Source organism: Hippocampus guttulatus, chromosome 2 (assembly GCF_054856545.1).
Source record: "Hippocampus guttulatus isolate MCC_2025c chromosome 2, RoL_Hgut_1.0, whole genome shotgun sequence".
NCBI lineage: Eukaryota > Metazoa > Chordata > Actinopteri > Syngnathiformes > Syngnathidae > Hippocampus > Hippocampus guttulatus.
The window spans coordinates 27,745,115-27,771,808 of NC_141262.1; the positions used below are offsets into that span (position 1 = coordinate 27,745,115).

The 26,694-nt window shown below is 45.2% G+C and overlaps 1 protein-coding gene across 18 annotated transcripts in view; it reads right to left on the reverse strand.

Moving 5' to 3' along the window:
* The window catches only part of LOC147209364 (ankyrin-2-like), a 36,146-nt gene that overhangs the window by 3,103 nt on the left and 6,349 nt on the right, over positions 1–26,694 (reverse strand). For 4 of the 18 annotated variants that reach the window (XM_086105205.1, XM_086105196.1, XM_086105198.1 and 1 more), the window contains 40 exons: positions 24,442–24,543; positions 23,995–24,093; positions 23,806–23,904; positions 23,628–23,726; positions 23,357–23,542; positions 23,206–23,229; positions 20,930–21,028; positions 19,802–19,900; positions 19,352–19,450; positions 18,251–18,448; positions 18,058–18,156; positions 17,882–17,980; positions 17,708–17,806; positions 17,413–17,610; positions 15,936–16,034; positions 15,257–15,355; positions 14,526–14,723; positions 13,538–13,636; positions 13,339–13,437; positions 13,129–13,227; positions 12,934–13,032; positions 12,776–12,848; positions 12,505–12,646; positions 12,275–12,356; positions 12,070–12,173; positions 11,632–11,670; positions 11,049–11,273; positions 10,787–10,885; positions 10,425–10,576; positions 9,989–10,200; positions 9,169–9,373; positions 8,996–9,092; positions 8,666–8,894; positions 8,417–8,542; positions 8,220–8,342; positions 8,038–8,064; positions 7,922–7,943; positions 3,477–7,475; positions 2,071–2,145; positions 1,873–2,004 (listed from right to left, as the gene is read on the reverse strand). In XM_086105205.1, the coding sequence (XP_085961331.1) occupies positions 1,873–2,004; positions 2,071–2,145; positions 3,477–7,475; positions 7,922–7,943; positions 8,038–8,064; positions 8,220–8,342; positions 8,417–8,542; positions 8,666–8,894; positions 8,996–9,092; positions 9,169–9,373; positions 9,989–10,200; positions 10,425–10,576; positions 10,787–10,885; positions 11,049–11,273; positions 11,632–11,670; positions 12,070–12,173; positions 12,275–12,356; positions 12,505–12,646; positions 12,776–12,848; positions 12,934–13,032; positions 13,129–13,227; positions 13,339–13,437; positions 13,538–13,636; positions 14,526–14,723; positions 15,257–15,355; positions 15,936–16,034; positions 17,413–17,610; positions 17,708–17,806; positions 17,882–17,980; positions 18,058–18,156; positions 18,251–18,448; positions 19,352–19,450; positions 19,802–19,900; positions 20,930–21,028; positions 23,206–23,229; positions 23,357–23,542; positions 23,628–23,726; positions 23,806–23,904; positions 23,995–24,093; positions 24,442–24,543 (8,554 nt within the window). Of the gene's footprint in view, positions 1–1,872; positions 2,005–2,070; positions 2,146–3,476; positions 7,476–7,921; positions 7,944–8,037; positions 8,065–8,219; positions 8,343–8,416; positions 8,543–8,665; positions 8,895–8,995; positions 9,093–9,168; positions 9,374–9,988; positions 10,201–10,424; positions 10,577–10,786; positions 10,886–11,048; positions 11,274–11,631; positions 11,671–12,069; positions 12,174–12,274; positions 12,357–12,504; positions 12,647–12,775; positions 12,849–12,933; positions 13,033–13,128; positions 13,228–13,338; positions 13,438–13,537; positions 13,637–14,525; positions 14,724–15,256; positions 15,356–15,935; positions 16,035–17,412; positions 17,611–17,707; positions 17,807–17,881; positions 17,981–18,057; positions 18,157–18,250; positions 18,449–19,351; positions 19,451–19,801; positions 19,901–20,929; positions 21,029–21,902; positions 23,103–23,205; positions 23,230–23,356; positions 23,552–23,627; positions 23,727–23,805; positions 23,905–23,994; positions 24,094–24,441; positions 24,544–26,694 lie in introns of those variants that run through there. The other 14 variants (XM_086105197.1, XM_086105204.1, XM_086105206.1 and 11 more) reach the window with 13 other exon arrangements.

Genomic DNA, 26,694 nt, shown 5'->3' on the forward strand with positions numbered 1-26,694 from the left:
TAAACACCGTTTCCAGACTCCAGCTCGTGCCAGTGGACTTCTGGCCAACCAATTTGCAATTCCAAGTGATTTGTCTGTCCTGGTCTTTTGTCTTGTAATTGAGTACTACAACTGTTTATATTGTTTCTTTCATGACCTATTCGGTCTTTATTTCTGTCATTGTGGTCTTAAAAGTTTTATGTGTCTCACTGTGCTATTTTATTTATTGCCTTGGGACTACGGCTGAAAACTGGCATTCGTGCTAAATCCGGCGCATTTACACTGTTTATTCTTGAGTTGATTAATGTGCACTGTCCCAATGAAAAAAAAAAAAAAAAGTTGGCCGGCGCATGAGCCCTTGTTTTAATAATCCACTCAAGTGGTAGTGCGCATGTCCAAAACTGCTCTCGGTAGACGGCCATTGAGCCAGATTAACTGGGCCCATCATCCAATTAAAATGTCAGAATGAGATACGTGACGTGACGTCAAGACGCAATCAACCCACGCGCCACATTAACTGGGTCCATTTATTTGGAATTTTTGTTTAAAATCCCCTGGCTCTTCATTTTGTTTATCTCTCTGTATTCTGTACATGTATTAATAAATTGTTCGTTTTTTTTCCTGTTACTTGTAATATGACATGTTCAATAAAGTTTCATTAAAAAAAACACTACCTGGGTCAATCATCCAATTAAAATGTCAGAACGAGATACGTGACGTGACGTCAAGACGCAATCAACACACGCTCAGTGTTGGCGGAAGGCAGAATGCAGCGGCAGGCTAGCTCGGTTTTCATTGAGAGCAAAATAATAGTCAATAATAGTAAACAATTAATGTGAGTGAAGTCGATTCATTGATAAAGGGCAAATTTAGCACTTTGCCACTTGATCAAAAATTAGAAACGAAACGTTTGGGACCGCATCAGCCGGTGGATATTAACATTGTTCAAACAGGAAAAGGGACGAAACCCGCCCCTTCAACCCGGAATGGCTCAAAAGGAAAACATGGCGAACTGCGTTTGTGATCAGACTGTTGCAGTTTGGCTTTCCTTGCCTGCTGTTTGGAGGAGACACTACACCGTCTACAGTTGGATTCAAAGATTCGAAGTAGCTTTCAGAACATCTGACTAAACATGAATTCATTCATGAATTATTGGACTTTAACGGACATGTTAATGACAAATTTGCCCAGACGAAAGATCGACGTGTCTCCTTTCTTTTTAAGAAATAAGCAACACTGGTGAGTAACACTTTACACTAACACTTTAATTTTGAACAATTCGAAGTGTCTATTCATAGCCTTAAATTGGCTATGAATAAAATGGATTGTGGTCTTGATTCAGAATTTATTGTGTTGGCTTTGCCGCTTGTGGCTGCAAAGTGCCGACTGTGGTGCCCCACTCAACATTTCATGCCAGAAATGCCACTGGCCAAACGTTGGCCCGTCGCGATAGAACACACGATCTGCAATGTTTGTCCACTGGAGGGAAAGTGACCGACCACATAATTGACATTCTGAAATTGAACCTTATTCATGATTAGATGCCGGGCAACAGCTTCCATTCAAAAGAGGTTGCTTTGGTGCAGGTAAAACTTTGGACTAAATCAAACTTTGGACTACATCATTATTTATAGCGTATTAGGCCACACACATGGTGGTTTAGACACTAGAGATTAAATTAGGTGAATCTGGCCCCTGAAATCACACTGCTGGCCTTGATCTTAACACGAATACGTACTTTACGCAAACATTAAAAAAAATGGTATTCCTACATTTAAAAATAGAAATCTTTCTGCTACCGTTTCTCGAAACTGGGCTACTTTTGTCACCTCTGCCGAACATACAAGGTGGGACAATCAAGACGACAAACGTGTCCTACAACATTGTACAAACCTCTGTCCTCTGTTCCTTCTCCCTCGGTCCATAACTCCAAAAGGGCGTAACTCTGGTCTCGTAAGGAAGCAGGGTTTTCAGTCCTGATCAAGTTGATCCGCTCCTCAGTGAAATCCAGTTCTCGTGCCAGCTCTGAGCCAAATTAAATAAAAATGAAGTGAGCGTCATCGAGGACAGAGAAAAGCAGCCGCGACTTACCTTCCCAGCTGAAGCCCAGGCGGTCAGCTATTGTCAACAAAGTTTGCTTTCTGCTCTCCGCTCCATCCTGTGCGTCTGTTGTGAATAACACAGGACGTGTTTATTCAATTGAATCGGGCGAATCAGAAAAGGTTTTAAGGCGGGAAAAAAAGCTGATTACTTCAGTACCTTTCACACAGAAAAGGGAGACAGGAAATATTTAAGGGACTCTTTCTTGTCTCAAGATCTGAACGCAGGTTTCAGTCATTTCCAGAAGTGGCAAAAATACTGAAACTCTGTCCCTTAAAGTGTGCCTCCGTCGGTCCATTTCGAGGTATAGATGTAGGGGGGAAACAGCAATATTTTCAAGTCTGATAAATATCAGGTGTTCACATTTTTGTGACTAGTCTTGTATCTACCAAAACAATCCCCCTGGTTAATTAAAATGCACTGCGCCATTTTAGGAACTAATGTGATGTCAACTCGTTGGACTGGGCCGTCCCTTTTGCACCCACCAGGTGCTATTGAGTGATATGCTAGATCGCTTGCCTATGAATGTAAATCTGTCTCTTTTTTTTCCCCTGTTTGGTGATCCTAATAAGCTGTCATAGAGAAAAAAATCCAATGCCAGGCAGGCCGTAAACAAGCGCACCTTCGTCATCCAACAGCAACGGTTAGATGACTGTGAACGTGGCATCCAGACTCGATTATTTATGGATTTATTTAAAGAGAAATGACGTAACGTGAGCTGCATCAAAGACAGGCCTTAGCATGCGGCGGCTGATTATTTATGATGCGCTGCAGCACCGACCTTGTCTGACACAAAGCAAGCAAAAAGGGCATCGTCGATGATGGATTGATGGACCTCGTGTCAGAATTGACTCTGGAAAATTGCGCTAATGACTCAAATTTGACGGCTTTCAACGGCGCTACGTCACGGCTCCGCCCTCTTGCAGGCAAGTATGGCTGCGCGCATTAGCTGTCATGGCGACTCGACAAAATAGTTTCCGTGAGCCATTATAATGCAACCAGTGTAATCAAAAACGCATTTGGATCCAGGTTTTCTTGATAAACCGTACATATTTATTCTCCTCACCACCACAGGTACACGTTAAATAGAGGAACAGATTCAGTACTTGGCTGAATTTTGCCACATCTTGATAACTTTGGGTCGTCACCCACAGAGGTTGAAAAAAGTAACAGGCCTTTTTTGAAAAAGTAAGGAGTATCGAGTAGCGACATCTGTTTTCAAATCTCATGAGGAACAGTGAAAAGTCATCATAAAAGTGAAATACTCACGTAAAGTACAGATACTTAAAATGATCTTCAGTACAGCAAAAATGTATTTGTACTTTACTTGCCATTACTGTTCAGTAGCTGTGTGAAAGGCACAGGCTGAGAAAGGACGGCTTCAACAGGTGGCATACCGTGAGTTGGAGCTGAATTGCCGGGGGTTTGCTGCACGTGTGTCTCAACAGCGTCGCCGGTCCGCCGCCTAATGGAAATGACATTTCCAGAGGGTAGGGAGTGAAAATCGGTGAACGCGTCCCTTTCGATTACAGATGGATCAAGAAGACCGCTCTCATCCTCGGAGTTGTCGTCGTCACTTTCTTTCGTTGTCTCGGCCAGTCTTTTCACAAGCTTTGCGGCCTCGTCGCTGATCTCTTCGAAAGATCCGTCAGAGTGCTTGCGTGCCTTGCTTCTCTCTTTGCTGGCTGTTGACGATTGAGAAGATGGGCCACCTTTACCTTTGATGGGCAATCTTGACTGGAAGGCTTTTGGTTTTGTCTCTCCTGTGTTAGTCGTTGGCCTGGTTGAGACCCCCTCAGAGAAGCTCTTGGTGGATGTCTTAGCCTTGACATCCACACAAGAGCCTTCAGACTTTCTCCGTGGAATCCTGTTTGTCGGCCCTCTGTGTTTTTTGTCTTCGCCGGGTTTGGCCAAAGAGTCTGGTTTGAGAGGCTTAGATTTGATGGGAATTCGTGATTTTGATACGGCGACAGGAGCAGTTTTATTTTTAACTTGATGGGCTGGCTTGGATTGGCTTTTGAGGGGAACGGTATCAGACGCGGCTTTCTGAGACACTTGGGTCAAATTGGGGGGCTGTATCACTGACTTTGATTCATCTGGAGAAGAATCGGATGACTCTCTTCCCTGCTCAGAGTATATAGATCTCGTAACTGTGGTTTCTGCTGTCTCCACATTCATGATCATTTGATCAGCGGAGCTTGCGTCTAAACCGGAGAATTCTCTATTTGTACTGTGATCTATTTTAGCCTCTCGGCTTTCTCGGTCTTGTTGATCTTTGGCGGCAGGTTTGGCTGAAGCTGAAAGGCCCATTTTGGGGATTTTTGATTTGGCGGATGCCTGATCAACCTCAGTTGCCAACTGAAGCTGCGGATCAACTGTTTCTTCAGACTGGTCCTTGATCTTGACCTCTAGTTTGAGATTGAGGCCAACTTCCTGCTGGGTTGCCGATGCCTTGCATTCTTGCCCGCTGTTTTCTAATATGGACTCCTCAAGCGGATGTTCACCGATTTGGAAAAAAGCAAAGCCACCCCCGTCTTCCACACAGCTCCTTTTGGTCATATCAATTGCACCGCTTCGGGTCATTTCAAACAGCTTCCCTTCTTGGAAGAGAAAAGGGTTGGGTTCACTTGTCGGTGTGCTCTCCTCAGTTGGCGTTTTACCCGGTGTGGTGTCTGGTGTGCCCGGCATCGACTGAGAGTCCACCACCAGATTGAGTATCTTCTCTTCCTCGATTTTGAGACTAGCATCAAAAGCGTCATCATTGTCCAGCATGGCAGACCACGAGTACGCTGCGTCCACCTTGGCAGTGACCCCTTTGGACTCGGTTCGGGGATGATCACGTTCAACCTCTTCTGTATCATCATAGATACACAACTCTGCTTTAAACGTTTCCTTCGTTTGGCTCAGTGCATCACGTCCAACCTCCGGTGATGCTTTGACTTCATCTGTTACGTTGCCAGCTGGTGCATAGGTCGGAAATTGGGGAACGCTTAAGCCTGGCACAATTTCCCTTGACTTCCGTAAACTGTCCTCCTTTTGCTCATCAGTTCTGTTTTCTGTGTTCAATGTTGCCACCGTTTTGGAAGGTCTGTTTGGAGCAGCAACAACAGGTGGCGGAACTGTTGGTTGCGGCGCTGTTTTCAGATTGATGTTGTAGGTTTCCTCTTGGCTGATACTAGCTCTTTTGTTGTGGGATCCATCATTCACACCTGCTGAAAAAGAAGAGGGAACTTTAATATGGGAGTTAGAGAGAAGAGGTAATCCTGCATCCTCAGTGAGTCTTTTCACCCCAAATTTACATTCTGTGTCCCTTGGGAACTCTAAGTCCCCCTCCATCTCATCAACCGATTTCTTTCTAGCTGTAACTGTTTCGTGAGCTTGACTGCTGTCTGATGTATCCTCCTCCTCTGGGTCTTCATAGATGACTGCTGGTTTGAATGGGAAAGAGAGGGATGAATGGTCAGGATGTTTGGGATTAAAGTCGTAACTTACCTCATCAGAACTAGGGGTGTCGGGGGAGAGAGGACTCTTACCCGAACTCGTCAACTGTGATGTCTGCTCACAACTGTCATCATCAGCACTACCCTCAAGGTCTCGGAAATGCCTACCATGCAACGCATCTTTGATCGACGCTTCATTAGAGGACTCTGGATGGATTAGGGATTGACTTGGATGATCTACCATGAATGGGAATGATGGATGACTGTGCTGGTCAACAGGGCTACTCTCTAAGGAGTCATGAGGAGGGGATTCCTTGGTAGGGCTGGGTTCAATGGAATCTGGGGATTTAATGGAGGAGTTGTCATCCAAAACGGGACTACCTTCGAGCGAGTCTCTGTGGCTTATTGTCAAAGAGTTGTCAGCTAATGGACTGAGAGGATCGGAATCTTGCTTTATAAGCAACTCCAAGCTTCCATGGCACTTATAAAAGGGTTTCGGAGTTTCAGAAGAAGGTAGAGGCAATGAGAGCTGAAAATCAGGGCTGCTGCCGTCCATATGTTGCTCGACGGTATTCAAAACGGTCTTTTGTGTGCCGGTACTCCTTGAATCAGATGTGGACTCACTTGGTGCGCAGTCATCTGCAGCCTCGCTGAAAGGCACACTCAAGGGCAAATCAGTAGACATTTGGTCACCAGGTTCTGTTGTTTGACTTGGGATGCCAGTTGTTTCTGTGTCTTTACTTCCTTTTTCAAACACTGCAGTGGTTTTTGCCACTACTTGCGGTGTTTGTTCATTTTTGGGGGAAAGACCCAAACTTTCAGGGCTAGTTCCAGGGGTGGCCAGACCCTCATGTTTGTAACTGTCCTCAGAACTCAGATGAGGCGTTCCAGAACTGGCACTTGTCGAGTCTGCAGGGACTCCTTCCACTTGGGAGTTCTCCTCGTTGTCACCTTTTCCAAAGTCACTCATTTTGGTTATCGCTGACTCTGCGCTGCTCTTTTTTTCCGCCCTGCTGAGTGGACAAATCTTAGAATCAAGAGATACTTCTTGTTCTTTGCGCACAGATTCCGACTTTGGGGTGTCTTCCAATCTTGGCACCCTTGATGTTTTAGGCTTATATGACTCCGATTCTCTCTGGGGGGGCTCTTTTTGAAACACTTGCATCAACTCTTTAACCGAGACACTATCCTCATGTTTTTCTGATCCCACTGCAGGCGTTGCTCTACGTGGATGGAATTCTTTGACTTTTGGAGGCAGTTTTGCACTAACAGGCAATTGTGAAGGCTTCATTCCTTTTCTCGTTTGTTCTTCCTCTACTTTCTGTTGCAAGGCTTTGACTTTGTCTTTGATTGAGCCAATGGGAGTCTCTTCCACAAGCGGAGACACAGATTGTGACGTAACAGAGACCGCGGAGTTACTAGCTTGTTGATGATCTTTCCCGACATCCCCAGAACGTGTTTGTACTTTGGTTGAAGGTGTTGATTTTTTTCGGGGTGAGTCAAGGAGGTATTCTTTAGGATCACTGCCGTCTTTTGTTGCTCTTGGAGTCCCACTGTTAACCTTAGGTGCATAGAAGACAGGCTCTGGGTTTTCCAAAGCTGCCTTCATTTGGGCCTCCTCTATCTCCCTGCCCGAGAGGAGAACCCACTCCTCAGCCCCTCTACTTTTTTCTGTTGCTTCATCATACGCTCCGCTACTTAGTATTTTACTAACTTTCTCAAGGTCCTCTTTAACTTTCTCGAGGTCCTTCTCCATTATTTCTAAGGGGACCCTCGAAACATTGTGTCCTCCTTTCTCAGAACCGCACCCATCCAAAGAAGGGGATTTCTTTGAGGGATCAGCTGTCAAAATGACCGTCATTTTGATCAAATCTTGTTTCATCTCCGACACGTCTGATAGGAGGTCTGGTTCCCGAATGAGCTCGGATTTCAGGACTGACGTTGCCATCTCTTCATCTTCCGTGTGGTGAACAAACAAGTAAGGAGTAAAAAAATAATGAAAAATTCAAATGAAAGGAGACAAACATTTGAGAATGTGGTCAGGCCAAAATGTGTCAGAGGTACACAGTTTACAACCTTCATCATTTAACATCTGATCTTCGGGGGATGCGTGCATAAAAAAGTTTCAAAGAACAAAAGACACCCCACTCCCCAAATAAATAAATACATAAAATGAAAAAGCATACGATGTTGAAAGATGTGGGTGCCAGCATGATGAAAGGTGCAGGAGTGGTATGCTGACACAAAGTGAAAGTGCAGTTTAAAAGAAAATAAAAGCACGATTATATTAAAATGAATGTGTTCCATTTACACAAGATGAATGTGAAGGCAGCAAGACCCACAAAAAAAGCAGCCGGTGAATTTCACAGATGTGTACATGCTGTGATACGGTCAGGGCTTACATCTCTCTTGTGTTGTGTTGATCTGGGTAAGAAAAAGACATCAAAAGGATCAATCATTAAATTTTCATGCACCAGCACTTATGCAGTCCTGATAGAATAGAACGAGCTGTCTCTACCTCTTCATCTTGATCAGAATCGGATTCCTTTTTCCCCAAAACAGCGAAGCAGGAAGAGGGAAAGAGACAAAAAGTGCATTTTTTTTTCAGCGACTGTAAGGCTTTCGCTCCTGAAATCAAACAAATCAATACAGTCAACAAATATGAATTGAAACACCTTTCAGGACTGAGGACTGACTCACCTTGCAGTATGACGGCAGCGTGATGTTGAGGTTGCATACGGCGCTGTGGGCGAGTGACCTGTAACTCCGGGGTTCCTTCAGAAAACACAAGCGGCCGCACAGCTCCTGGGTGTTGTCTCTGATCTGCAAACAGCCACGAGGGCACCCTCAAGATGCTACGCACGTCGGAATAAGGGAAGAACGAAAAGAACACATACTTTGATGAAAAGTGTGAGTCGGTTCTCCTTGAAGGCAAAAAAGCTGAAGAGATGATGCTGGCCACTTTTGGTGAGGGGAACAAAGTTCCCACAGCAATCTGCATAGATGGGCTTTCCTTCTAGAACCTAAAAAGGGGGAGGTATTCATCAGAGGTGGCAAAAGTACTTACACATAGTACTTCTCTAACCTGAGTAAAAGCAAAAAGTCGTTTGAAAAAGAAAGACTCAAGTACAATCACTTGAACCTACCTCCACATCTCGACTGCGGGCTACCTCCGTGAAGTTCTCTTGCTGTTCCAGCGTCTTGTCAGTCTTGTCATCGGTCATGCAAAAGCAGCGCAGATGGCCCTCGACGGGGTCGTGGGTTTTGGCAAAGATGACAAACTTAGCCATGTAAGGCACACAGATGATCTCCCGGTACACTTGAGAGGAGAAGTTGACCGATTCCTGGACTTGCCGGCAGTCTATGAGCCAAAACCTAGACACGATGATACAATTATTGAGGTCGGGTGCAGCCTCAGTTCTTCAATTCTTCAGGGATCGGGATCGTTTTGAATAGATTTATGACAAATCGGCTACCTCGCAGAAACATTTGTTGTGAAAGACACACGGTCACTGACAAATGTTAAGGGGGTGGTTCCTGTTATGTCTTCCCACTGAGCTGGTGTTGTTCCACCTGAAAAATGGACACGTCTGAGTAAGCAAAAAATGGTGACCGTATGCCTGTGGTGGGCCAGTGAGTCCGGTCTTACCTGTGATACTGCAGAGCAGTCGTAAGGTCGGGGTGTCCCGTCCCAAACTGTGGAGTACTGGGTCAGAGTTACCTTTCGGGACCGGGATCGTCACGGTTATGGGTTTATGAAACTTCCTTCGGCGGGGCTCCAGAGTGACGATGGGGCTGAAGCTGGACTTGTTCCCAAGAGTCCTCCTGACAATATCCAAACTCACTGGCTGGGCCTTGGATAAGAGACACTTGCAATCAGCGTTTTTTGGGTTTTTTTCTCAGGGCCTGAAACACAAACCCTGGAATCTGTCGATGATTCACCACATATTTTGTTTTGTAACGACAAAATACGCTTTCCCATTCAGGTACAGTGGTATTGACTTAAAGGCTTGATTCATTCCGTGACCAGGATTGTACAATATCTAAAATTAATTCTTCCCATTGAAATGAAATGGCACGCCATTAGTCTGTTCCAGTCCTACCCCCCAAAACCATGTTCAATTTTACTTGATACTAGTAGGAGTCCAGGGCTGTCGTGTCTTTGGTACAGGTCCCATTTTTGTCAACTGAAGAAGCAGACGAAGTCAACCTATCAATAGCCTGGGATTTTCTTCAAGTACTTGGTAACAAAAAAGTCCAGTCACCGGTTACTGTTCAGGTCTAACAAGCAAAAAATCAAGACCAGAGGCACCTGACTTTGGTCACACCTGGGATGCCAAAACACTCAAGAAGGTGCATTGGAGGCTGCATGGACCACCACGCTACCACTCTCCAACCCGGAGCAACATAATTTCATGCACCATGCGGGATGTCTCACACATGTGAAGCTCCAAAGCAATGTCATTTACCTGCAGGCCCACCCTGATCCTTTTGGTTAGGGCACCCTCAGGAAAAACAGCTTGCACTTGGGGTACAACTGTGCTGCTCAGGACGCCTCCTTCAGGACCAATCAAAATACTGTCTTGCCTAATACGTGACACCACAGCAAAGTATTGTGGGAGATCCCTGGTGATGATGCGGCAAATGCGCTTCTTCTGGAGCTCCTCCTGAGAGTCCAGTTCTAGTGGAGGGGAAAAGACAAATGTTGGTCTGGCGCCTATATCGGTCTTTGGAGTATATCGTCGCTGTCCTCTTTGTCCATTTTAAAAATGTTCTCTGCCCATTGACGTTTAAAAAAAAAAATGTAGAAATGAAAATAAGAAATGCGAAAACTGGACATACGTGTTTTTCACAGGACAGTGATGATATTTAGATGCTGAGCAAGAAGACATTGCGGAGGCTGACCTTCGTTCATGCTGTTAAGGATCTGGTTGAGTTCTTGGGTGTGCTCACAATGATGCTCCTTCCAGCTCTCTCCCGTTTCACTCCTCAAGATAACAAGCTCACGCTCGCCCCCACGCAGAGCAGCAAAGTGGGGCACCTCTACAATTACAGGACTGGATGGAGGAACAGAACGTTTTTAGAGATGCTCGCCAGGCCAAATCAAACGACAACCACGTACACGAGCCACGAGAAGTTCAGGATCCTGGACCTTCGGGTGAAATGTCACTATTCCCTCAAAGGGAAACTATACAATAAGCAAGAACGCATTATTTTGTATACAGATTTTTTTTCTTTGCTTTTTTTTTTTTTTTTTTGCAGCCTACCCCAGGAAACTTGTCCCCGGCGGGCCAAGCTGGAGGATTCTGCTCACCAAACTCTCGCCCTCATTGAGAGGTGGTGGGGCACTGGGGAGGTGGAGCTTACTGTGCCATTGATGTTCCAATACGCAGCATAAAGTGAGAAAAGACACGCATACAATATTTGGCCTTGGATGCAAAGTTTCATCCAATTTCTGACAACTAACATTGGACAGAATTTCGGAGAAAGTGCAACCACCGGGAAAAAAGACAGAGTCAGAGTCCTTACCCAAGAAGCTGGCCTCCAAACGGTGCAACCTCAATAAACCTGCTGGCTCGACCTTCGCCTTCAACAATGGGGGGCATGCTGGCCAGGCGGTGCCTTTTCACCAGCCGGCAGGTCACCCGTGTGGGAGCGCTGCACTTCCCAGGTGGGATGATGATGCGCAGGCCATTGTGGCGGCAGCCCCGCATGGATCCACCCCTTGCATCCACCATGAAGCTAACCAGGAAGCTGAGGAAGAGGAGAGCAGATGGTTTAAGGCTTCAAATTCAACCTAGCATATTGGACCTCTTTGACTGACTTGCAGGGAATTTCGGCACTCGGGCTGTACATGAAAGGACACATTGTTACATGCATCGGATGCCAGTGAGATATGCTAAGCATCCATCTCACCTTCATAGGCTTAAGACAAACAGAGTTCAAAAGAGAGACACCGAACGTAACAACAACAATTGTTTGACAGTCAACGTGAGGTTACAGGATGTGGATGAAAAGAATGTCCTCGGAGAAAGTCAGAGATGAAGCAAAAAAAGAACAAACCCACAAAAAAAAAGGAATGCAATGGCTGAATCAAGGCGTGGAAGATCACCTGCTGTGGTCCGTATGATCACGGCATGGAGAGGAGCGGCTAAAAACATCAGACGAAATTCCAGCCAAAATGAAACCCACAGAGAGAAGGAGGAGGATGTCAGAATCAATCAAGCGCCGCTTGAAATGCCATCAGAGAAGTACAGTGAACCCTCGGCAACCTTGACAAATACACGACTGCCACATTTTTTCTGTAGAACATCAACTTTTCGGCAATCGAAATTAGGGTTTATCTGTGTGTTTTTTGACTCTCTCTGTAACACCCTAAAATGGCAGCCAAACACCCTAATCCTTCCAAGGCGCCATGACAGCCAATGAATAACACGAGTGTCAGTACTGGATCAGACTCCTGACACCAAACAACAGAATTTCTGAGAAGAAAGAGATTATTGTTGCGATGATCCGAACTTCTGCCAGCATTTTTTTTAATGGGACCTACCCAGAGTGCAGTGGACTGGAGGATAAAGCTATGTTGTCCAGATTCTCTGTGCCCCAACTCAGCCGGTATGAGTCTCGCTCATTTTCCCTTGAAAGCGATGACATCTGAGAGAAAGAAAGAAAAAAAAAAAGTTTTGGGAAGAGACTCAATCAGAATTGGCCTACAACCCTACGGTTGGAATTAAATGTGTGTGCATTGAATGTACCTGACAGGCCAGCATTTCATCCATCATGCTTTCGTGTTTGAGATAGTAGCTTTGGCGCGTGGGGGTGAATGACCTTTCAGAACTGCATAACAAATTAAAACAAAACAAACAAACAAAAAAAAAAAACCGAGATAAGAGCAGAGTAAATTCGAGATATGGTATTAGCCAGCCCCATATGTTCGAGTTGGGTCAGGGCTAGGCTTCCATTTTCCAGTGAGCTAGCGACATACCTGCCAGTGTGCGCCCCCTCATTGCTGAGGGTGAGGTAGTTCATGTTATCCAGATACTGTCCTGGCAGCGAATCATCTCCAAGCTCTCTGAGGTCTTCAGCCCTTAAATACTCCCCTCCGTCACCCGTCATGGTGTCATCGCCTTGGCAGTGGTAGAGGGGAAAAAAATTGCTTCATAAATCCGCAACATATCGGAGAAGTGAATGATGAAGCACAAAGTAGTTACATGCCGTAGAAAATGAACAGGAAATCAACGAATCTTGTGACTCACCTTCTTCATCTGACACATCCAGTACTTCCGTCATTGTTTCTGGAACATTCAGCTTGTGTTTCTCCGTCACCGTCTAGTCGTGGAATTTTAATTTATTTTTATTCCAAAATCTCATTCATAACGTAAAATCACATCTGCAACTGGATGTTGTGATCTACCGTTGTGGTGGTGACAATTTCCTCTGTGACGACCTTCAGCGTATCCACAACGGAGATGTAGCCCAGCCGTCGAGCAATACCCAGAGCGGTGTTTCCATTCTGGCCAAGACAAAGTAAGAACAAAAAAAAAAAAAAAAATGTATGAACCGTGGTGTACTTATGTGCATCTGTGAACGCATACGTGCGTCAACTTACTACGGTGACAGCGTTTGGCTTGGCCCCATACTGCAACAGTATGTTGATGATGTGCGTGTTGCCCTGCTGGGCGGCCTGGTGAAGAGGGCTGTATCCGTTCTGCGGAAGCGTTTATTTTCAACTTGCATCCAAAATGGATCAAAAGTGCTGCAGCGCTATCTCGCGGTTGTGGGACACGCCGAACACTGCAATTCGTTATGGATTTCGTACCTTGGTCTTTAGTGTCACACTGGCACCATTTTGAAGAAGGAAGTTGACCATCTTGGTGTTTCCATAGTGACATGCAACAATTAGCGGAGTGTAGCCAAGCTGGAAAACAAGCGCAACCTTGTCCCTGACAGTCCAAACTTTATATTAATGATGTCGTGTGTAACTTTTTAAACTTTTTTTTTTTTTTTTTGTCTCCTACTTTGGTCTGCTGGTTGAGGTTGGCGCCATTTCTGGCAAGGATCTCCGCAACAGCAACCTTATCATCCTGTGCTGCCAAATGAAGGGCGGTAAGGCCACACTAAACACAGAAAGACATTTTTGTCATTTTTAAAACACAGAAACGATGATCAATTCGCTGTCGCATGGCGTTATTTCCCAGAAAACCGAAAACATAGAAGCAAGTTAATAGTTGCCGTGGGACATTATAGTGAGATTGCAACTTGAATATAGAACAAGCAAATGAATTTTGAAGGATTTTACAACATGAACCGTAGTCAAGGTTCAAAAGGCGAACACCTGCTAACTTGCAAGCTGTTTGTATGCTAAATTCTACCAAGCTAAAAACCTGCATGGTGCAAGGTTATTATTACATTTAATAAAAAGTAACAAAATAACTAAAATTGAAGAAACATTTTTGTTAATGAAATAAAATAAAAATGAAAATGGTTTAAAAAAACAAAACAAAAATGAACTTAAGGTTTATAAAACTACTGTAAAAAGGGAAAAAAATCTTTGTTCTTTTTTGTCTTCATCAATTTAACATTCATGAACCTTTGGGGTTTATTGATGTATTTGATTTTCTGATTATATTTTGGTATTGCTCTACGTCTGTACAGAAGAAAGCAGGTCAAACTATGGTGACCTTTTCTTGAAATCTTGTACTCGACAAATACTCCATACATTAAAAAAAAAAAAATTTAAAACGAATACTAAAAGTGATTAAAATTAACATACCTGTTCTACATTAAAACGAACCGAAAATGAACAACAAAAGTCAAAACGAAATAAAAAGTAGCTGTAATGAAAAATCCCAAAGTATTCCAACCCTGGTGTGGAGCCGCAATGTTGTGAACATCGAGTGACGCAGAATGCTGACATGCTAATAGATGGCACGCAAAGTCAGTGGTTCCAAACCTTTTGTGAGTCAAGGCGCAACAGTTTGGCATGAATGAACGCCCGCACCGTACCTTAGTAGGGGTGTTGACATGAGCTCCCTTACTCAGGAGCAGCGCAGCCATGTCGGCGTGGCCCTCCTCCGAAGCCAAGTGGAGTGGCGTGACACCCTGTTTGGTCTGGACGTTGCTTTCGGCGCCGTAGTTCAGCAGCACTGTCGCAATGTCTATTTGGTTCTTTTTGGCCACAATGTGGAGAGGGGTGTAACCGTTCTGCTCCAGAAAGACACACAAGACACAACGACGTAAACACATCGAACATAATGTGCCATTTGTTGTGTGCGCACAAACTTGACAACTCACCGCTATGCTAAGTGTAGAATAGGGGGACATGCAAAGATGATTAATTCTGATCCGGGGATTCTTCTTATTATTTTTAAATCAAATCAGGAGAAAGAGCTTGGCAGCATACTATGTTAGCAACTGAACGATACGAGACAACAACAACTCTGACATTTAACTTCCTCCCTCACCATGAGGACGTGTTGGTTACGTGTTTATTTGCGAAGACAATTGAATAGTGCACACAGAGTCCGTATAGGCTAATGGGCAAATTTCTACTGTGTCAAAGCAAGATTGGATGACTTTTCTGACACAAGAAATGACTCGACTCTGCCTGCTTGAATTTGAGCAGGAACTTCACTTTTTGCCAGTCACTCGAGACTTGGATGAAACTTGAAACTTACTTATGACTCTTCCTATAACGTAATCTCACAAAGAATTTTGAATCATGCTAAGCAGTGCACCTTGGCAATCGAGTGAGGGGATGCTCCTTTGTCCAGGAGCAGAAGCGCCACCTTCTGGTTATCATAATGTGCTGCAACATGGAGTGGGGTAAGGCCATTCTATGAGAGAAAGTCAAAATATTAACAGTGTGTTTGTATTGGGGGTTTTTTCTTTAAATATTTACATAAAATTACTCCTTTTGTGTAATAGTAGTGCTGGACGATATGGTATTAAAGTAACATTTTTTGATTTCAAATTTTTATCACTAACAAAGAAGGCAAATGACAATGACATTGAACAAAAGTTCAGTTTTTTTTTGTATTTCCCTCCCTCTAGAATTCCTCCTGATACTAATTCTTTCCAGTGAAGTAAAAAAATAAGCAGCAATTACAGTGTTCCCCCACTATTTACGAAGCAGGGCTTTAGGGAGCCAACCCTACAAGAACCACAAGGACACACTGATGCCGAATCAAAAAGGTATATAATTGCGCGTTGCTTCCACAAGTTCGCCGCAATGCATTGCTTTTGTTCCAACGTAAAACACAAATAGCGCAAATGCGGGGGCTCACTGTAATCCATACACAACAATCGTAAGGATTTCATTCTCTTGAAACGACAACTTCGAATTGTAACTTTACACTTTAGCACGCTGATTCAATGGCACACATTTCGGCAAGGAGTCTTATTTTCGATGCCAACCTTCCCTGCAGAATCAGGCGGCGCACAACGCTGCAGTAGAAGTTTGGCCACATCTAGGCTTCCGTACTTTGAGGCAACATGAAGGGGAGTAAATCCTTTCTGCGGAAAATATATCAAAGACCATCAATTGATTACTCGTGTGCACTAAGAAATGTACTGAATGCACATCCGTGGTGGGCTTTGTATTTGGCAGAGGTGAGCATTCCGTCAGTACTGAGGGAAGCTACGTCAGACCGTCATTGACGGATGCCCGTTTTGCTGATGAATGACAGGAAAGTTAAGAAAAACGATGGACTAAGCACGGACGGATGTGGATTTTCATCCGTTAATGTAATCGTCACTAACCAGGTCGAGTACCGACGGACCTCTCAGTTCGTCACGGATGCACGGCTGGTTTTGCCGGTGACAGACTGAAACACGCCACGCCTGTCTCCTGCGTTTGTTCGCGGGGCTGAATACAGGCTTCCATTGACTAGTTATGTAAACGCTTCGCTTTGCACTTCCCGTACGGTCGGTGACGATATGCACCAAAGAGCTGTAATCTGCCAATGACCCAAACAAGAAGAAGAAGAAGAGGAACAAAAAGATGAGCTTTTATATATTTTAAAGACAGGAGTGCGGCTGGGATCGGATTCTACACTTGGTCGTAATGCGGAGCTGTATTCTGTTTAAGGTAAGGCATTTTCAACTTTCAATTAAAAGTTGAAACAGCTGTAGGCATCTGCCAGCATGCTTCCGCTGTACTGAACAGTTCAACAGTTTGTCAAATAAGTCGATCTGAAATGTATGTGCGTGTGGGCGGGCACTGTATGATGTAGATACGCTGATATATAGTGCAGCCCATTTACCATTTTAATCGATTAAACGATTTTCATCTATTGGACATTTATGGACTGACCATAGAGGACTGCCAGACGACTGAAATTTACTGACTGAAGCGATAATGGAAGCGCAGTTAAGATAACATGACGGACTGACACACTGCCGATGAGTTTGGTTTGGCTTGGAAAAAAAAGAATGGACTGACGATGACTGACGAGTGCCCACGTTGACGGACTGGCAACATTTTGTAAATCGCCCACCTCAGGCATTTTGTAGCTGGGCCTTCAGTGATGACTTCCCCAGCGAAATCCACCTCTTAATACCGTAAGTCATCGATTACAGAAACCATCAATACTATACAATGCAATATGACAGACGGCACATAAATGCACCACATTGATCATCCGGAGCACTTTGCCATCAAAATTCATCTAATACAACGCCAAAAAACCAAATACTGCATATCGGCCAAAGATGGTCTCAATCTTTGCAGGTTGCTCTCGAGGTGTTTTGTGAGTTGAACACTTTTGCTCAGATCAACCAAACCAGAGAATGGGAAAATACTGATGATGTTGTCAGGGGGTGAATCTGAAATCTGATTGGTTGAACTAAAAAAGCAACCCTATTGCTCAGCGTCACTGGATTCTCCACCCACCTTTGTGGCCAGCGAGTGCGAAGCCCCCGCCTCCAGTAGCACTGAGGCGGTCTCCACCTGGCCCTCCTTGGCGGCGATGTGGAGAGGAGTGTAGCCATTGGCCGTGGCCGCATCGGGGTGGGCCATGTGTTGCAGCAGGAGCTGCACAATCTCGGTTTTGCCCAGCCGGGCAGCAATGTGGAGGGGGGTCTGCTCCTCCTGAACACAGCCCCCCGGAAAACAAAACTCTCATCATAACACTAATATTCGGAATATTCGTGAGCATTTTTACGAAAACGGTCCAACCGGCGCTCACCCGAGCCCTGGCGTCGACCATTGCTCCGTTCCTCAGCAGACAGCGAACCACCTCTACCTGACCGGCCCTGGCCGCCATGTGTAAGGAAGTTTCGCCACGCTGCACGGCACGTTTCGTGTCATTATGTCATTGCGGCGGCGCGTTCGTGAAGCCAACGTAACGCCTTTCACTCACAATGTTGCTCCTGTCTGGAGAAGCGCCGTTTTGCAGCAGCAGCAGGACGATGTTAAGGTGACCCATGAAGGCCGCCACATGGATGGGCGTCAAACCGGACTGCACACAAGGGTGGAAAGCAACAGTCAGGCAGTCCCCTTGGGAAAAAAACGGGCAGTATTATGTCATACGGTTACCTCTGTAACGGCCTGGATCGAGGCGCCGTGTTTGACCAGCAACTCCATGACTTTCACCCGGTTCTTCTTACACGCTATGTGTAGCGGAGTAAAGCCGTTCTGTGAAATGAACGGGCATGTTTTTTTTATTTTATGCCGCTTATCGTCACTCAGTGGTCATTTCAAATGAGAAAATCGGAAAAAGCGGTGGTACCAATGCCCGGGCGTTTGGGTTGGCTCTCTTGTCCAAAAGCAGCTTGGTCACTCTGTAGTGGCCGCAGTGGGCTGCCACGTGCAAAGCCGTCAGGTAGTCCAAAGTCACGTCGCCGATGGGCGCCTTGTGCTGCAGAAGATGTTTGACGCATTCCACGTGATCGCCTTGGGCCGCCATGTGAAGGGGAGACAGGCCGTTCTGGGGAAGAGCACAAAATCAAGTTCAGTATACTACAACTGATGTCCACATTGATCCTGGCGAAAAGTCATTTTTCATGTACGCTTCTGCTCAGTTGGCTTTGTCCCCGCAAGTGCCCTCAAAACTAAATTGAATCAGAGTCCTGTAGGATGGCAAGGAAGGCAACGAATTTTTGTCGCCGTCGTTCTTTTGCTGTGCTCCCCCTTCAATTTTTTGAGATTACTCCCAACTTGTGCAGCCCCGAACAAAACAAACTCAAAAACTTTTTTTTTGCCTTTTTGCTGACTTTAAATCCTCTATTGCAGGGGTGTCGAACTCATTTTTGTCGCTGGCCACTTTGGGGTTAATAACGTCTTCACTACCGCCTCAAAACTCAGTTGTATTCTTTGGCTTTTGACTCGGCATGACCCAAATTATGATCATAGTGATACTGTTTGGTGCTTTCTACCGTCTTTGATACTGAATTGTTGCTCTACTGTTGTAAAAGTTAGTTGCTCCATGTACAGCACTTTGTTTGCAGCGATGGCTGTTTGAAAGTGCCCTATAAATACATTTGAGTTGAGTTGAAACCGAATAAATGTGACATCACATCACATTATGAGTTGGAATTGATGGATGACTCGTTTTGAAGGCAGTCAACGATTTATTTATTTATTGCACACATTTCAATACCATGTTAGCAAGGATCATGGAAGTTCACACACACGATTTACTTTCGCCGGCTGCATAAAATGACGCAGTCCGGATCTGGCCCCCGGGCCTTGAATTTGAGACCTGTGCTTCATAGCAATGTTAAAAGTTTACTTTTATTGCCTTTTGTGATGATTCTCCAAGAATTGTGATTTTTGTGACTGTAAAGAGCCAATTGGTCTCAGCTCCACTGTAAATGTGTCAGAATGATACCTTTGTCCTGGCAAGCAGAGGCGCTCCTCTCTCCAGGAGAAGCTCGACAGCTGTGTCGTGTCCACTCCGGGCGGCGCAGTGCAGCGGCGTGAGGCCATCCTACGTAGGAGAATGCATTTCCAGCAACGGTTCCTTTCTTCGTTTTCCCGCGACCCACTTTTATACTAGTCGGAGGCAATAATGTATTGTTCCAAAATGCGTGGGGAAGCAAAAAGCTACATAGAGATATATTTGGAATTCGTGACAGATCACAATTCTTATGAATCCGTCCCTTGAGGGGGATAGACTCGGCTCGCGAATTGAGGCTGCCTGTATATGATAATGAAATACTTTAATGGATAACCGGCACCGCCGTGGGATTTAATGCACTTTCCCCACAATAATCGTGACTCGTTGCACTCCGTGGACAGATGCGGCTATTGATTGATTGCACTTCCTCAGAGCACTCACCCTCGTTTTCGCGTCTATCTGAGCGCCGCGATCCAGTAGCAGGCAACCCATGTTGGTGTTGCCTCGCTTGGATGCGACGTGAAGGGGAGTGATGCCGTTCTGCAAAGGAGAGGGAACGCCGCTGTTACAGCGATGCAAAATCAAGGATGCACCGCAACAAGTAAAACCCAACCGAGATTAACAAACACAGCAGCTCATTTTAGCAAGCAAGAGCATTCAAAATAGTCATCAAGTTGCTGAGAGTTTAATTGTGGGTTATGTGTATGGGTTGACCTCGCAGAGTCAAATTTTCCACAATACTTGTTGTAACTGGCGCCAAGACTGAGTTGTTGGTTGCCATGACAACGAAAATACAATTTATTTTAGGCTTGTTGTTTTGTAAAGTATTTTGTATTTCTATGTGAACTTTCATATATGTTTTTTCTTTGAATCCTCTGAATAGGTTATTTGGAATGTTTTGATAAGAATCACTTCCGGGTCACGTGCCGTGGATAGCGAGGAATGAGAGAAAGATCGAGAAGACAACTTGAGAGAAAGAGAGAGACAGAACTACGATACCGTGTGGTCTATGTGATTTACTGTAATTTGATCTACTTTCGGTTTACCAAGGTGCACACGGTATGTCATTTTGTGTTTATTTATTTAATGTCCTGTTCAAGATATTTAATTTTGATTGTTGTGTGAAATATGTTTTAGTTTTCACGGTGTTCCACGAGTAAACGTTTTTGGACATCAGTACGAGGCGCCATCCTTGACCGGGGTAGATACACTTGTGAATTCTCGTTTTTTTTTTATGCCCATTTGAGTACACGGAGGTGATGGTGATCTCGTCTCAATTATATTCACAAATGTTTTCATTCGTTGTAAGATCAGAGCGTGTTTGAATCGCAACAGGAGGCGCAAGGACAGCTTCATTGTGCCTTCTGCCAACTAGTGCAAGAGCATTTCATGACTTTGCCTGTCACTCTTTGTCACTGGCATAGATAAATGAACAACAAAAGCACATTATTCCACCAATGCCAATTTTCCAAGCGACTGAATGAAAGTGGACACGGACGGGCAAGTGCCCGTGCGGCACACCGGGCGATCTCAATGGAGGTTGGGTGCGGCTGGTTTGTCAGCTCTTACCCTGGCGAGGAAGTCCACGGCTGCCCCTCGGTTCAGGAGGAGCGTGGCCACGTTGACGTTGCCGTAGTGGGCGGCGATATGCAGGGGGGTGAATCCGCTCTGGCGAGCGGGAATGAGAGAGCAAAGATGTCAAAAACAGACCTTTGCGCACAGCATGCATGCCTTGGAATCAAATGCCGGCAGGTAGGAAAAGTGGGACGAAGAAACCAATAAAAAGCGACACTTCATGCGGGCTGGTCTCGCACAAGCACTTCCAAGTCAAAAAAGGGAAACAGTGCAGGGAGAAACAATATGAGCAAGCAATCTTGCAATCGTGAAAAAGAAAATAGACAGGATTAAATTATATTGAAAGAAAACATTGCGATTCTCCTCAGAAATTGCATATATGCTGAGAAATGGTGCAGTGCAGACACGTTCCTTTTGTTGTTCTTTTTTTTTTGTGCCGCCTTGCCGCCTTCACTTTTGTCTTGAAGGTGGGAAGTCAAAAGAAAGATGAACGCATCTTTGGCCACTGCGTGTTTGTGGGTCTTCACTGCGCAGATCGACATGCGCTTCATGAAATCGTCCGATTACGGCCCATCAAAAATCGGCCCAAATCATCGGCCAAATGGGCCACGTTTGACGATTTTTATTTTGATGTACTCTCACCATTGACAGTAGTTCGACACAAGTAATACTGGTTTCATTGTTTATGACACAAAAATTGATACAATTACCATTTATCCTTAAATATATAGAATGAAATTTGTTGATATCATTCTTGGCCCTCGACCCTGTGAAGCAAATTCCTCGATCGTCTCAGCATTTATACAATCACGGTCGACGGAGTGGAACTTTTTTGGAATGTAAAACCAAAAATACTGAACATATGTTGACTTGACGTCATTCAAGAGTTCGCATTAGTAATGAGGATTACTGTCGGAAATGTTAGATTACACAGCAGGTTGGAGTAGTTGTGAAATGTCGGCCTTACCTTGCCATTCTGTACGTTTTGGTCCGATTTAACGTGAAAGAGTTGTTTACAGGAGTGCTGAGAATTCAGTGACGAGCGTGATGGCGTCAAAACGTTGCACAGTCACCAAACACAAAGCGCTGCCAAATTAAGCGATGGCGTGTACATGCAAAGTGGCATAGCTGATGGGGAACCTGTAGTACCCTAAGGAGGGCTGCCAAGAGTAACTAAAATCATTTCGGAATGGCAACACATTGCGCGCACACAAAATGCAGTTCAAATGAGAAGGTTCTCCAATGTGCCTCATTGACAACAAGGCCCCGAGACTACGGGGGGTGTCTTTTTGACACACCCCTGGAAATGGCCAAAAACCAAAAATGTCTGCTTCAAATCAAAACGGCAGACGTGCTGTGTCTTTTCAGTCAAGGTTTTATTTTTTTTCTTTCCAGATAATTTTTTTCCTAATATCCCAAAGACAAAATGCCAGAAAATTATTTCTAAAAACCTCAGATGAACTCGTCACCATGGCCACGATATCTTCTCAATTCGCATCATATTTGGACATTTGCGTCCTCTTTCAGGAAAGCCCATTTTGGTGTTGCAAAAACAGGATTTTGTACCTTTTGACTTGATTTGAAGCAAGGCAAGGTCACAATTTGTTGGCATCAATTATTTTCCAAATCAAAGTTGTTTCAGCAGTTTAAGGCTGCATCACCCTGCTTGTGCTTCCTGTCTCCCTTGTGGAAAAACGTTTTTTACGGAGGCATACTGCCACTGACGTGTTGAGATGAAATCGATCATTTCTTGATGCATTGAACACAAATTTTCCCACCTGAAGCCAAAAACAGCATGAACACCATCGTCGTGATGTTCTTTACGAGGCTTTGCAATTACTTTTTACTTTTTGTTGACATTGTACCTGTTTGGAAGTCATCAGGATGCCTATTGTAGGTTGAATTTCAATTTTGGCAGCCCTCAATTCCATCGACTACAAAGCATGCAACATACCAGTGTTGAACGACAAGGTATATTCAGGCCCCCCCCCCCCAAAAAGGAATGTTAACGTTTAGTGAGAGTCGCCAATTATTTGCGTTCAACAGCAAAAATGTAAAATGCGCCTGGAAACGATATGAGAAAAAAACCAAAGACAACACACGAGCGTGGCCATGCAACCGAGGCCGCCAAGAGCAACAGTGGTGAACTGCAAACCAAAATGATGCTTAGAACTTCATACGTTGCTGTGGAATGTGGCAGAAAAGAAATAACAAAGCCATAAGACAGTCAAAAAAAAAAAAACCAAAAAAAACCCCCAAACACCAAATACCTCAGTAGTTCTATTGACCATCATCTGAAGCAGGAGACACGATGGAGGAAAATATGAGTGCTCGTGTGACTTCAGCTCAGTGAGCTTCAAAATGGCAGTAGCGTATACTTGATGGTGGAACAAATCTCCCCAAACGGTCCCGCTAACATACCTTGGACTGGACATCGGCATTGTGGTCGTTCTGGAGAAGCAAGGCTGCCGATTTGGTATCGTCTTTGCGGGCCGCAATATGCAAGGCGGGCAAGCGGACTTTCCCTTTGGTGTCGTTCTCCAACAAGATTGAAACCACCTGGTTGTGGCCCTGCTGAAGGGCAATGGCCAGAGGCGTGAAGCCATCCTGTCGGCCATCGGCGAGAGAAGCGTGCGTGAGCAAAAAAAACAAGAAAGTGACACTCCGCTTCGAGGACGGCGGTTCTCCTCACTTCCGTGGCAGTGCTCTGGTTGCCTCCGTTCTCAAGGAGGTATCGGACCACATCCAGGTGATTCTCCTGAGCGGCCATGTAGAGCGGAGTGAAGCCATTCTGCGCGGAAACACATGGAGGGGCTCACAGTCAACCAGAGGCCGCATCGAAAAGGACAGACCCGGACCGGAAGACTCACCTGAGACTGCGTGTTGATGTCGGCACCTTGTTTGACCAGAATCTTCACCACTTCAGCCTGACCGGCAAGAGAGGAGATGTGCAGAGCTGTGTTTCCTTTCTAAAGCAGCCAAACAGTCAAGCGCACATCGGTTAGACGGCGAGGCCAATCCGTTTCTCTTTCAAGTCTCAGCGGCTGGGTTTTCCACACCTTTGTTGCGGAGTTCAAGGCAACGCCCCTTTCCAACAGCTCCTCAACCAGCTCGATGTGGCCCTCCTTGGCTGCCAGGTGCAGCGCATTCAGTCCATTCTGAAACCAACAAAAAAATGGACCATAAGATTGTTATTTTTCTCTCCCCAAGCGTGCGTTTGCACGGAGCCTCAAACACGACGTGGGGAAAATGTTTGGTTGGTACTGTTTGAATTGTGTTGTCGGTAAGCAAACGGCCCAGCCAACAAGAAGTTGCACAGACAATTTCTGGGGATCGATCTGATCATTTCTGAACATTTCCGGGAAATGCTGCTCCCATACTTGGAAGTGTGAGTACAATTGAAAAAAGAAGAAGGAAGAAAAAAATTATATATATATATATATATATACACACACACTGTGTATATATATATATGTATATGTGCGTGTGTGTGTATTTTTTTTAACCTGATTGCTGGTGTTGATGTCCACTCCCCCTTTCAGGTATTCCAACACCTTGTCGATGTTCCCTGCTCTGGCCGCACGCAGGAAGCTGGTGTTGCTGTCAGACTGCAACAGAGAGAGACACAAACTGGAGATTTCCTCAAAGTAAAATTTAGCCAGCCAGCCTGATTTTGATGATGCAAATCAAACGAAGCGAGGTTTGATTTTCAAGCGTGTGCTAATATTAGTTTTTGGAAAACCTTTAAAGTGGACCAAATCCGAAAATAAACGCCAGCATTTGCGGCAGTTTGCTTTTCCCGTCTCAACGTCTCGATTTCAGACGGTGTCGTGAAAGCGTTATCCGCAGTGGACGTTCGGTGAGGCCAACTTCACAATGCAGCAAATGTGCCTGTCCTCGATTTCTCGGTTGTTCAAATCCAGTCCACCAAGTATGGTTAGCACGTCCGCCTCATAGTGCAGAGGTGTAGGGTTCGATTCTGGGCTCGAGCCTTGCTGTGTGGAGTTTGCATGTTCTCCCTGTGTCTGCGTGGGTTTTCTCCGGGTACTCCGGTTTCCTCCCACATTCCAAAGACTTGCCTGGCAGGCTAACAGTACACTCTAAATTGTCCCGAGTGCGGATGGTTGTTCGTCTCGGTGTGCCCTGCGATTGGCTGGCAAGCATTTCAGGGTGTCCCCCTCCACCTGCTGCCCGAAGACGGCTGGGATAGGCTCCAGCATGCCCGTGACCCTCGTGAGGATGACGCTGTTCATAATGGATGACAGGATGGAGTCCACCATTTACATGTTTGGCAAACATGTTCCTATGTTTCAATTATGACAGACGGCAACGATATCGATATTAGATATTTTATGTCGGCGCATAAATATCGAACGGAGGATCTTTTAGTTGTTGTGCTTGTCACTGGAAGTCGCTGGCACGGATAGATGTGGCGTCACCGGGAGAGAGTGAGTGACATCATACAAAGAGAGTCAAGTATTTTGTGGTAAGCCACATCTTTCTGGCAAGCCCCTGAACATCTGGAACGTCTTCAGTAAATCCCTGCGAACCCCAGTGAGCCACTCCTCGGGCTCTCGTTTGCAAACAAGTAAGCCAAACAAGTCAGAAGCCATCAGTCAGCCCCTCAAAGCCGTCCTGCAATTGGCTGGCAGTCATGCTCTTGCCAGAGGTTCGAACTTCTCACCCTGTAAGTCCGCAAGTTGTTGTTTGTGGCGTCTGCAAAATCATTTTCAATAAATTGTGATGTCATCCCAAACCCAAAAAGATTTAGAGCGGGTGCTGTGTGGTTCCCCACCCCTGTTCTAATTGGACAAATAACATGTAGTGTGAGCAGACTGTCGTGTCATTGGAGAAATGTTCCCTCCTTTTTCGGTTGTCATAGCATTCGCAGTAGTGGAATCTCTTTTTGAGCTGCTGTGGGCCTGCCCGCAGTGCCACAACAGACAGATTATAAAAACTCTAATCCAGGATTTGGTCAATCCTAGTCCACCGCCACGGAGTACCGCATGATCGGAAGCTACGAGTGCGGATTTATAACAGTTCGAAAGAAGCTCTCTTTTTACACCACAAGAGGGGGTGGGGGGCGGGGAAGATTAACTTCAGCAAAACGATAAGCAAGCAGAACAGGAATCTTTGACTGGAGTCTTAAAAAGTAGGACTAGGGTTTTCCAAACTATTCTTCACATAATTGGACCATACTTGGAGTTTTGATTTGAGTTTTTGCAGTATAGGACATGTATTTTTTTCTTCTTCTTTGGAATGGGGGACGGTGCTGGCTGGGGTCCAACTAAATGCCTTGAGCCATGACTCATACCCCTTTTGCACCCCTCCCCCCCCAAAAAAATAAAATGTTGCGCTTCACAAATTCTTCGGAAGAACATGTTTGGTTTTCCACCGGCGAAGAGCCAAGTAGGACTGACGTCATGATGTCTTCGTAAAGCGTTCAAAGGTCACTGCTGACGTCGACGTTTTCCCACGAGCGCCCGCGCTATTAATCATAATAAGAATGCGCTGTTAGCATCTGCTAGCCAATTTAGGATAACACCGATTACACTTGTATGTGGTATATAAAAATCAGGAACATGCAATCAGCAAACGCTTCTATCTTAATCATCATAGATGATCAGAAGGCTGGCCGCCAGTCGGAGATCGCATGCTCGCCGGGCACATCTGCCATCGCTCTTCTGGTGGGACAACAATCGTGCCAGAATTCGCCTCTCAACAGTTTGAGCAAAACTTCAGTGCGTCCAGGGAGTCAT